We start from the raw sequence: 12,420 nt of genomic DNA, 5'->3' as shown, positions 1-12,420 counted from the left end.
GTTCCTATCTAATAAATATGTTTTTCATTTAATTTAGGCAATGTGTAAAGCGTCAACAAGACTGCGCTAATCGTCAGCGGCACGCCCACCTGATCCTCTGCTTCATCCCACTTCTTGCTTTCACCAAGTAGTTTGCTCTACCCTCACCCCTACTATCATGTGCAAGCGGACTACCTGAGGCATTCTGCAATACTCACGTGCTTCTAGCCTGGATTATTTTCTTCATCTTCAATTGCTTTCAGTCCATCATTTAAAGTTATCGCTTGCATCTTTGGAAGGTCCATGGTCCAAAGACGAATAAAAATGAAACTAATAAAAATGAAACCTGACTTTATTAAACCACATGGAAAACACTCGCTACTTTTAAGTCAACCCACCCTAGAAAGTACGGAACCACTCTAACAAGTTGAAGTTCGGCACTGATGCTGTCGGGGACAGCGCACCCAGAGCATACTGCAGAGGGTGAAGCATTACCATATGACTACGCCATAAAAATTTTTGTCCTAAAAAGATGGCAACTTACCCACTCATTTCTAAGTAGCGTAGTGCCAAATGAGCATATGAATTCGGATTGCTAGTAGGAAGAAACAAAATATCCTGAGAAGATATCCCAACATCAGTAACTCTGAGAATAGAGAAAAGTATAACTCGTAAATTGATAACTGATAATAACCTGATATCCTGTTTTCGGAAAAAATGCTGCATAATCTTCCAAGAAGTTCCACTACGAGGATATCGAGTTTCGCCAGAAATCACCACCGTAATTTTCCAACTATTTCCTTGCTTAAAATGCTTCAATAAAGTTAGAAAGACGTCATGTTTGGTCATGCTTTTTTGAATAACGAGCACATTAATTATACATCAATCTAATAAAAGTAAAGTAGCAATTGCTGAAATTCATTGCTAGACACCTTTTGAACTAATAGGTGATTCATGCAGCAGTTGACCTCCAGAAACTGGGAACGTTGAAGCAGGTAGGTTGAAAAAGTTCAGTGGGCAATAATGGGAGAGGCGTGAGTCACGTTTCTATTGTTCTCATGTAACTTGATATTTTCTTTCAAAGCTAAGGTTCCCTGCACGAGCTGGGACCTTTTGCTTGATTTTGGAGAAGAGGAAAGCGTCAGAGGGGGAAGGTGAGTGCTGAATGGAGGGGGATAATGGATCTTGAGAAATGTATTAATGCTACTATCCCACGGCACTGAGCTTCTCCCTTCTTTAGTTCCATCCCCTGGGAAGATTCAAACTATGTGCCTGTTGTTATTAGCCATAAATGACACACAGTATATATTTCGTCTCTTTTTCACCAAACGATGGATGCGGTAAAATTATATGTCGGGAACACGATCTTCAAATGATCAAAGCGGGAAACCAAAATTCGGGGAACGACAGATGAGGGAAAAATTTACATTGTCTACATGGAACTTTATTTGGGACCAGGAACGGCGAGCGATGAATGCGGGAAAACAATCAATGCAGGAACGATAGATCAGGGTTCCATTGTATGTAATAACTTTATTATTTAGCTTCATAAACTTCAGATGATAGTCTAATATAAAATGCTTTGAAAAACTTTCAATACACAAAATGCTTTCAAGTTGCTCCCTCATCAGCATTCATCTATCCTACGCTGCAAACATTTTTGAAAATTAATAAAAAAGCTAGCAATGTGATGGAATAATACAAACTAAATTTCCTAAATGTGGTCTCTTGCCCACAACTCTCATTGCAGCTGCACGTAATATCATTTTTTCCATAGTTTTGAAGTATGCAAAGGTAAATGAAGAAAACACATGCAGGCTCGCATAAATTTTTGTGCACCTGGGATGATGCAACTTGCAAATCACCTCCGGGGAACAGACTCCCGATTAACAAGACTGCATAATTTCAGTATTTTGAGTTTTTGTTTCAGAGGGGTTTCACTAAATCTGAGATGTACACATGCCCAACTTATTGGATTACTTGAGATGGGAATGGATTTTATTACAGTTCTCCAACAAATAAGAAAATGTAAAGAGACACACTACAAGCTCACCTTGGCAGCCAAGTTATCTGCTGAAGCAGCTTGATCAGTGCTAGCTACTGATGTTTTATTATGATTGTCCGTAGCATCAGGTAAGCTTGGAGTAGAGCTAGACTTTCTACTAGCCAACACACTAGAACTTTTGGATGTATCAGTAACATTTTTACCACTTCTCACTGAAAAAAAAAATAGGATAATTTTCAAGTTCTTTCAGACTTTCCACAATATATAAACCATTGTTACCAAAGAAAATACACAAAACCCTGAAGCATGACTTACCACAAGGAAGAAAAAAATTTCTTAACTAATCAAAGTGCACATTAATGGAGAAAAGTTTGACAGAGAACAGCAAGATTGTCAACAGGAACACAGCACCCCACACAACACACAAAGCATTACATCACACTGAACATACATACTTACAAGAAAAATATCAATCTGCTTCAGAATCCTATTAAATGCTAATGCAAGGAATAAAATGAGCATTTAGTGTGCAGTGTCCGACTAAGACATCTAATAGACTGTTACTGGATTTTTCAGGATTAAAGCTGGTATTCTTGCTAAATAGGTATATATTTAACCCATTGGCTTAATGATACAGTAATTTCCTGGCTGTATAATGCCTTCAGCAAAGAGCAGGAAACGCACAAGCACTCCAAACCTATTTTTGCTTTTTTTTCTACTTATCATTTTTTGTTACTTTTTCGCCTTCGCCAAGTAATAAATGATAATTTAGTTTGCAAAAAAAGTATTACATTTTTAATAATAATTGAAAAATGCATACGGTATTTCACAATACAAATCAACTTGAAATGTGTATTTACAGATAAAATTTAAAATAAAGACTTGTACGTGCTGATGCCATAAAAATCTATGTTAGTATTACAAAAGAGGATGCCATGAAAATGGAAGGATAACATTTAATTTCTTCCTACGAAAATATCTAGGAAAAAAACAATTAAACCTTATAAATATGACTTAAAATACCAAGCCAATGGGTTAAACAGTGTGGAATGCCTTTTTATCTTCCATGGTCTGGCTCATTGAACTAATGTTCCTGAGATTATGTCATGAGAAAATTTATCATTAGTACTGTAAGAATAAATAGTTTTGTGGAGATGGCAACAGAAATTGCTGTCACCATCCAATTGAAAAGGAAAATGGAATCCTTGACAATCATCATATTCATTCTGTTTAATATTCTCACTAAATAACAACCTGAATATACATGAACATTACAAAATGCCAAGCAACTTCAGGTTAATGGATGTATAGGTATTAATAATCTCAACATAAGCCTGCTCAAACTAATACCATTCCTAATAAAAGGGCAAACCTGTATTTCCTTTCACATGTCCAAAATTTAAATAGAAACAATGAAAGTATTCCAAGATAACTAAAGGAATTTCCCTTCAAGTATTGGACCGAGCCCAGATACAGAGAACCTCTTTACAACTGACTCCACCACAAAGGTAATTTGGGCCACCATGATATCCACTTCACCACAAAATAAGAGACAACCAGCACTGATATCACTGGTAACTAGTCATTGACATTACTGCTTCTGATTTTGCAATGGCAGCAACATCATTGAGGGCCTAAATATCTTTTAGAGGATATGGTCTTTCTTAGTAGGCAAGTCCAAACTTGTGTGCGATTTCAATTAGTGAATTACTTAAGGGGAGAGCCCCTTGACTATATACATAACTTTGGCTTTCAACTCGGCATGCCTAGAGTTTAAGAGGATTTAAGGCCACTGCTCACCTCCCATCACCACAGTGCCTTGAGTTGACTTGGTAGAGCCAGGAGGAGGCACTGAGATCGAGGACAAGGGAGCAGCAGATGCAGACTGAGCATGGGCCTCACCGTCAAAGCCAGGAGCCAATTTCAGGTCGTACTTCCCCTCTGCTCCCATGCGGTATGAATTGGAGCCACCATGGTCCCATGTGACATCAATCCAACCTTACAACATGAATGACATGCAGATATGGGAGGCATTAAAGTATAAGAGTTGACGGTAAAACACTACTGCAGTTCCCATTCTCATCAGGAAAACAGCAGACTAGCTCATTTGTTCCAAATCAGTCACGACTACACACTCACTCATAAGCAATATCTGTAGAGCCAGTATGGTTACATGAAGGTATTGAAAAGGAGTAGAATCATGGAAGCAATAAACTGCATTTAAAATAATTTGGTATAAAGCTTACATAAGGCCTATCAGTTATCTAAATTATTAACCACCACCCACTGGCTATAAAACTAAATTTATCTTTTTTAATGGGAGAGAGATAATAAAAATGAATTAGGTATATCAGGCAAAAATTATTCCAGATTAATTCAGATCTTAAATAACATCAAAGTTGGGAGAAAAGTTACTTCACAATGGAGAAATAGCCTTACACTCATCAATGAAGAATAAAATTAATTTCAGTAACAATGTTGCTCAGTTAACACATGTGTTGAATATATCCTGGGCCTGTTAATGCTCCCAAATTGATCTATTTAAAATAGTTTATATTAAAGGATTCTAATTTTCTTGATTAGTATTGAACTTATCATGGCCCAAACTGCAATTCATAACAGTATTGCTACTATAGATGTATCAGTTAAATTATAAAAGTTAGATGATGCATAGGTTTCTTTTACAAATGTTACCTTTTTCCAGCAGCTTACGTTTCAAGCATTTATACTCTCATTCACAATGATTTTCCTTCACTCTGAACAGCTAATAATTTGATTAAATAGAAAAATCTCCAAGCATTTTCTACCCTCAATCAGGCTCATTTACACACTACATAACTTCGTCAACCACACAGAATGATCCACCATTCTAATGTTGCCTCTTGGGGGCTACTTTCACATTTTCTTGCTAGAATGATAAAAATACAACACTATTACTCATCCGGGAATGATTTTGCTTTTGCTCCTACACGGACATTAAACATGCTTCTTGAACAGTTTTTTTTTTATTAAAACTGTTCAGGCCTGTGTGTTTAAATGGGTATGTGTGTCCTTTTGCTGCTACTTGTGTCATGCATACTACTTGAGATTGCATACAGAGAGTTTGGCTCTAAAACTGCAATAGTCTTTAGTTATACAACCCACTTCCAACTCAGTAAGGTCATAACCTCAGTCGAGCAAAGCATGCTTTCTTTCAGACATTTTCTCAAACCAAAGGTAATTATATTTTTATGAATAATGAAAAAAGCATTCAATGTTGATTTTAGCATATAATTCCTGAAGTATAAGTCAAAGAATCCTAAAAATTTCTACAGTACATGAGCTAATGTATATAGGCAAGAGATAATACAGAGAAACCAATGTAGAACTATGTTTTCTTCATATGTACAACATTACTGATGAAAGATGTCAACGTAGATATAAACGCAAATTGTAGACAAACGTAAATATTAAATATTATTTGAAGAAAAATAAAATAAATAAAACATTTTTAATGTGTCCAAATTACGCTGTCCACTCCGTTAACACTTGGTGCTGGGGTGCTTCCATCTGTTCAACTATTCATAATTAAATTGGGAGCGACTGATTGTGAGGTAGAAACCCAAAGGGAATATCATTGCGGGTCAATTAAGGGTTTCTTCACTTCCTTTGCATGGACTGTGACAAAGCAAATAGACTCTGCACATTTCTACTGCTCCATTTTTACTCCCTATCCCCTCCTATATATCACGATCATTTTTTACAATAGCTTATTCAAAGAACGCTTTTAAAAAGTCTCATGATATTTATGTTAGTCTTCCATCTACACCACGATGGGGCCAAGAATGCTGGGCAGAGTCCCATCAAGGGAAGTCAAGTCATGTCTGCATTGCATCGGTGCAGCATGCAGCAGTTTCCAGCAAGTTAACAAATATTACTGGAGCAAAAGTTTGTCCAATTGCCAACAGATACAACACGAGAATTTCTTTTTAGCCGGGAAACAGTGTCAGCAGGTAAAGATCAATTGTTCAAGATGCAATTACTCCGCAAAAAAATTTTATTTTCCACAATGTTTGCCTGATATTGCCAGATTACAGGTGTTCCCACATTAGGGAATTCCGGAACCAGGATGCTCAACTGCACTCTTATCCTCATTTGAAAGAATTATTATCCCAGTACTTAGCAACCCTCAACAATATTTTCCCTCAAGTCAGTCCGGATTTTTGAAAGCCAAAAGAGGAGTGAATTAATTTGTGAACATGAATGATTTTTTCCAACAGTAAAATAATATAGCCCAAAAACAGATTACAATTATTAATGCAATAAAAATGTATGTAGTACATTTGCTTTCAATCCATCACTGATTTAAACATGAGTTAATTAAAAGCTAAATTGAAGCCATGTATGTAAACATAGATTTTTCAGAATAATAAATTCCTAGCAATTGCAAGGCACAAAAATAGCCTAAGGAATAAAAATCCTCTGTACTGTTTATACACTGGCTCTTAATGCCACATTACACACCAGTAGATACACCACACAAGTTCCTCAAGGAAAGGCCACTAGTGGCCAGCACAAGCTGCAGCTGGCGAAACAAATGTGAATTGCGAACGTGCACTAGTATAGTAACTCAAGTTGCAAAGTGAATGAGTCAAGCCACAGGCTGGGGCAGTGGCCGGCTCTCACTGCTAGTGGAGGCCACTGCATACACACTAGGCCACTGTTGTCTCCAACCATTAGACCCCCATTATTTCTCAGGTTTCTAAGCAGAGGAACAAGTGATAGCCAAAAAGTAACGGATCAAGTGACTGCCAGTAGCAACCTTGAGCGTGCTTAGCCTAATCCTCATGATAATTATAGTTGAGCATGAATGCATGCATATGATTCATAAATTATCCATAAAAATTTCTCTTGAAGTTTTATATGAGACTTGCAAAAGCATGCATATAATCTATAAAGCATCTATAAATTTATTTCAGTTTTAAAAAGTAGGTGATATCCACACTATTCTCGCAACAATTCACAGACTAATAAAATTACTAAGGATTCCTCTTGCCCAGAAAATTTGCAGCATGTAAGCATTTTTTTATAAGTGGATAATTGTTTTTCCATTGCATAAATGCCTTTCTTTGATGGGGAATGTCATGTCATTTTAAGTAGGTTCATTGTAAGTGGGCTCCACTCATACATTATCTTCTGATGCAGCTGGAAGCAGGCACACATGAAAACTTATCTGCATCAATCCAAACATCCTCAAAAGAGAATTTTCTATTCCTTCATTACATTGCAATCAACTCAAAGCAATAAGCGGTATTGCAATTCATGTTTTCAGCTACATTCAGTCCATCTTTCAAGAATCATCTCTTTTCCCCTATTCTTGCCCAAATAAAGTTAATAACAATGAACATCATCTCCTAACCTTCAGCCATCTTCCTTATCTCAAGGAAAATGGAAGTAATTAGTATAGAGAATAAAAAAATGCAAAGCACTAGGAAGAACAGTTGCATTTCTTTGAGTTTATAACAGGCCATTTTTGCTATGCAAGTATTTGTCCAACAACAAAGCATCGAAAAGTGTGGTTAACCTGTTGGTTAACAAAACAAAAAATTAGGCAGACCAAGGAGAAGAAACAGCCAGTCCATTCAAGGATATTTGACATACAGTAAGTCCTCGACATACGAACAAGATGCGTGCGTACCGAGGCCATGTTCATAAGTTGAAAAACGTATGCAAGGCATCAAAAAGTGTGGTTATCCTGCAGAAAGCAACACTGCATTATAATTTGCATTAACTAACGATGGTGACAAACTGACACAGCTCCTGATGCGACATGGCTGGAGCCAAAAAGTTTCGCTGGTTACGGGAAGGAAGAATGGGGGAAACAATGAACAGTTCCCGACTTCAAATCTGTTTAACTTTACCCAATACTTTGCTTAGACAGTGCTGAAATTGCAGTTGCTCTAAGCCTCACCACCCCACATCAGCCAACTCCAATTTTGAAATTTTGGGCACACTTGAATTTTTTGAATGTTCGTACCACTGAAAGTTTGTAAGTCAAATGTTCGTAAGTAGAGGACATACTGTACTGCAAAAAGTAACATTCACATGAACTCGAACATCAAACCAGCATGAAATAAAGTTAAAGCTCTTAAAAAATGAGCAAGTACTAACCAAAGAAATGCAGACGTAACCAAAGAAATATAGCAGAGTAAACAAAACACAGAAGCTTCCATCCCAATGAAGCAAAATAAAAATAAATCAAAATCATAATCGGTAAATCAACAGACAAACATAGTTGTATGCAAAAACTTTTACGTAAAATAAAACTATTTTCCTGTAATGCTGATTTGACAAGTACTCTGTACAGTAGATTTCCTTACTGTGGGTCAGCTAAACGATGCCCTAATATTAATCCCCATTACTTTACCCATAAAGACTTATTCATAGATGATGAATTTACATGAATGAAGAGATATTTACAAGGAAAATCTAAATTGGCACTAGATTTCATCAATTCAATTTTATCAAATTACTTTTTAGATAATGCCTCCAGGGTAATGAATTTTTAAGTGAAATTATAAGATTAATTTGAATCTTGCTAGTAACTCCCACTCAATTTTGATTTCTCCTCCAGTTTTTTCTGTTAGAATAGTGGACTAGATAGAATTGACTCCCAAACCCATGGATTCAATATGATAAGCCAATACTTGCAAGTAAAACTTTTGGGAAAGATTTTTCCCATCTTGTGATTTGGAAAGGCCAAATTCAAGTTCCCAAAATGGGAAATCTCCTTTTTGTGGCCTACATGCTCATTGCTCATTGGGATCCATCTCACCCTTTGTAGAAATGCATGCTTATTGAACCTTGTGAGAAAAGTATATTTAGTTAGTTTCTTACAGATGAACTATATCCCATTTGAAACTGCTTACTTCATGTACAGTAACTTATTGCAAACATGTAACTGGCAAGTGCAGGTATTAACAAATGCATTTGTACCAAAGGGGGAGCTCAATGTTGAATTTATTTGAAAAAAATTACAATCCGATTTCTAATGCTGTGAATGATAAGAGTATAGCTGAGAGGAAGTTTAAGTAATAAGCAATTTTAATACAAGTGCAAAAACCACCCAGGCACAAATGTATAACTAATGTGATTTGAATGATTGAAATTTACAAATTCCAATGCCCAGTAAAACATACATACCATCAACATTACCTAACTCATGAAAATCTACGTACGATACTCTAAATGTAAGCTTACCATTTCTCAGCTCTCCAGTGACAGTACCCTCTGCAGGGGGGTTCCCATCCTGGTCACGCCATTTCCAGTCTATGCCCCTGACAACTCGAGCACCAACAACCAAGTGCCGTAAAACTTGTGTTCTCATGAGGCGGCGCTGACGTCTCAAGTTGGCCTCCGCCTCCTTCGCAGCTTTTCCTAAGGTGACATTGGAAGTTATAATTTGAAAATGATATGCCCTCTTAGTAAGAAAAGAATAACTTTAAGAGAATCTATTTAGCAAATAATTGGTGATGGTTAGAGATCCATGAATGTAGTTTTATTATTACCTAAATTTCATACTCATGGAATTGTTCGAGTATCTTCGAGTGTAACAGTGCATACATAATAAAAAAAATTTTATCTACACTCAGTAGCATTAATATCTTTTATTAATTTCAATTTCTTTTAATGGATACTTTTAAGGCATATTTGGTTATTTTTTAAATCTATTAATATTTCTCATTAAACAAAATTAAGGAAAGGTATTAAAGCCTTTCTACATATTTCTTTTTCCACAATACCAGGATGTAATTATGGCAGATATGATTAGCCACTACATGTCACTCAATTCAAGAGCCATCCTAAGATTTTCAAATTATTATTGTTAATAATATAAATATAGCCATTAATTTTGCTTCAGTAGCAGCAATATCAAACTATAAATAATAAAATTTAGAAGGCAGAATTCACTGGAGTGGAGATTTTAGGGGCAAGGAAGACAAGCCAGCTCGGCAATCTCATTCGAGCCGCAAACCACTTCTAAAAGCAAAACATTTTGGCAAAATGATTCATTACACCTGGAATGGTGATAATACAGGCCAAGAGGTAGCAAAGTGAGATTTAACTGGAAAAATATGGGAATGGCTGTGACAGTGATATCCTGAAAAAAACTATACCAATGACACCAAAACTTGCAAGGTTTTCCTATAGCCATTTCAACCTTCACATCTTATAGATAACCAATACTGTTCCAAAAATGTACATACTTTTCTTTCAAATGAGTGGCCTATATTTATTGAGTTGAGGTGAATCAAACTGTTCCTAGCTATAATCACTCAGTGCTACCTAATCATGTTCCAATCAATAATTGTAGATTCAAATACGATGCTAAAATAATGGAAACATTTAGTGAATGATGACTTTATTAAGCAACAACTTCTACTTTAAATCTTAATAGATTAAAATAAAATTATTATTTCTACCTAAAGAACACATTTTTCCTGAGCATTTATGATCAAAAAGTGAGAACATCAACGAGCCAATTAGAATTCTGATAATAGTGAGATTGCATGAAAACACTTTGAAATGAAATTGTTCCTTCAGCAGATAATTCTTTTATGGGATTTAGGGGATCCTAAATTTGTTTTTGACCACAGATTATGTATTGTTTTGTGTTACTTTGCATTATTTCATGTTACTGAGTCACTCAAAATTTCACAGACCTCTTATGAATGTACCGTATAAGCGTGTGTAAGAGGCGCACCCCTATTTTGAGCATCGGAGCTATGAAGAAAAAATTTTTGCTGCATTTTTTTAAATACTATCGTGCGGTGTTGCAGACGTACGCCTGGATTTTCGACAGTTATCGAACTTTCTTCTTTCAATATTAATTGAAAGAGGAAATTTTGATAACTGCGGCGGTAATAGCGGCATATGAGGGAGTAGAAAGAGTTCCGATACTCTCTTCGCATACGCCGTTGCTCTACGATGCTTGTCCTATTCATGAAGAATTTTGTTTAAATGCTCTCGCAGGAGTATTGCAATAGAATTGCAGCCGTGGAAAATTTTAAGGCAAAACACGACAGGCACATAGCATGAACCTTCCCAAGAGCTTGGACAACAATCGGGGCAATCTCAGCGCCGTAGGATAATAACCACGTCGTAGATTTAACGGAACCACACTCGGCCCTCCATCAGCCAATGCCTCTGCCGTTTTTTTTCCTTTCCGAGACCCCACAGGAAAATAGGAAAACATCAAGTTACAAGGGAACAATCGAAACGTGTTTCGTCCCTTCCCCGTCTCACCAACTGACCTTGATCGATCTCCCAGTTTATGGAGGCCAAATGCTAGGTGAGTCATCTACTGAGCCCGAAGATATCTCGATAGCTTTCAATAATTGCATGACACGGACGAGGTTCAAAAAAGAAAGAGATCTAACGCGACGCATATCTGACAGAATTTAAGTTTTATAAGCTCTAATTGTTTGACACAAAGATTCATAGTTACAACAAGGCTACTAATATTCAAAATAGTCCAAACAGGACAATTTCGGAAGAAACAAGCGTACCATAAGCGCATTCAAAGAAGACGAGACGGACTGGAAACTTTAGGCAACGCAAACTGCATATATCATATTGCTGCGCCTTCGCCCCTTCGCTTTGAAGGCAACGACGTCACATGCAAGATCGGACGTGTTCTTCCCGTGCTCCTTCGCTTACAGCCTCGTAGCTTGAAATACGGAGGGGAGGGAGCGCGCTCCTTCCCCTCTGTATTTCGTTGCTTGCTTCGAAGACGGAGGGATCGCGCTCCTTCCCCTGGACCTCTCCTTCCGTGCCCTTCACTTATAAGCATTTCTGATTTCTTCCATCCACAATTTAGTCCAACAATGAACACACTCGTTCGAATTTTTTAAAGTGCAGGTTTTGGCACCAATATAATTTTCAGTTGCAATAATCCTCATATTAGCGTCTGAAGATGATTTTTGGAAAATCAGGTCCTCAGCGTAATGGAAATTACTCGGCAAGACAGATGTTGACTATTGACCAGGTATGTCATTCAAAAATACGCGTTTCTCTACGTTTGATAACCGATTACTATATGCAGTATAAATGCCGCGGGATGCCCACTCGTGGCAGTAAATTTAGCGCGATCTCCGGAGTGAAAAACCCCCGCACGATCTTTTCCATGTTCACCTCTGGAGTACCGACGTGACGGCGCGATGCTTACAAGAAAAGCAAACAGGAGCATTTTAAAAATACGTCACTAAGGGAGAAACTCACCTGCCTGCCGCTTGTTTTTGACCTAGAATTACAGATGACTGACTCACACTGAAAACCAAGGCCACTCAGTTCCCCTTAGACTTGCGACCGGTGAAGGGGAGGGGGGAAGATAAGAAGTTTGTGTAAGAGGCGCACCCTCATTTTCGGCTGCAATTTCTGGGAAAAAGGTGCGCCTC

At 37.2% G+C, this 12,420-nt stretch overlaps 1 protein-coding gene across 12 annotated transcripts in view; it reads right to left on the bottom strand.

Annotated features, from left to right (window-relative positions):
* The window catches only part of LOC124157847 (E3 ubiquitin-protein ligase HECTD1), a 111,909-nt gene that overhangs the window by 44,466 nt on the left and 55,023 nt on the right, over positions 1-12,420 (bottom strand). For 11 of the 12 annotated variants that reach the window (XM_046532883.1, XM_046532886.1, XM_046532893.1 and 8 more), the window contains 3 exons: positions 9,224-9,400; positions 3,785-3,982; positions 2,033-2,196 (listed from right to left, as the gene is read on the bottom strand). In XM_046532883.1, the coding sequence (XP_046388839.1) occupies positions 2,033-2,196; positions 3,785-3,982; positions 9,224-9,400 (539 nt within the window). The remainder of the gene's footprint in view (positions 1-2,032; positions 2,197-3,784; positions 3,983-9,223; positions 9,401-12,420) is intronic. The other variant, XM_046532892.1, reaches the window with a different exon arrangement.

The sequence above is a fragment of the Ischnura elegans genome, chromosome 4, assembly GCF_921293095.1.
Source record: "Ischnura elegans chromosome 4, ioIscEleg1.1, whole genome shotgun sequence".
In the NCBI taxonomy this organism is placed as follows: domain Eukaryota; kingdom Metazoa; phylum Arthropoda; class Insecta; order Odonata; family Coenagrionidae; genus Ischnura; species Ischnura elegans.
Note: the sequence above shows the minus strand (reverse complement) of the source record. Positions and strands in the feature narration are given on the sequence as shown.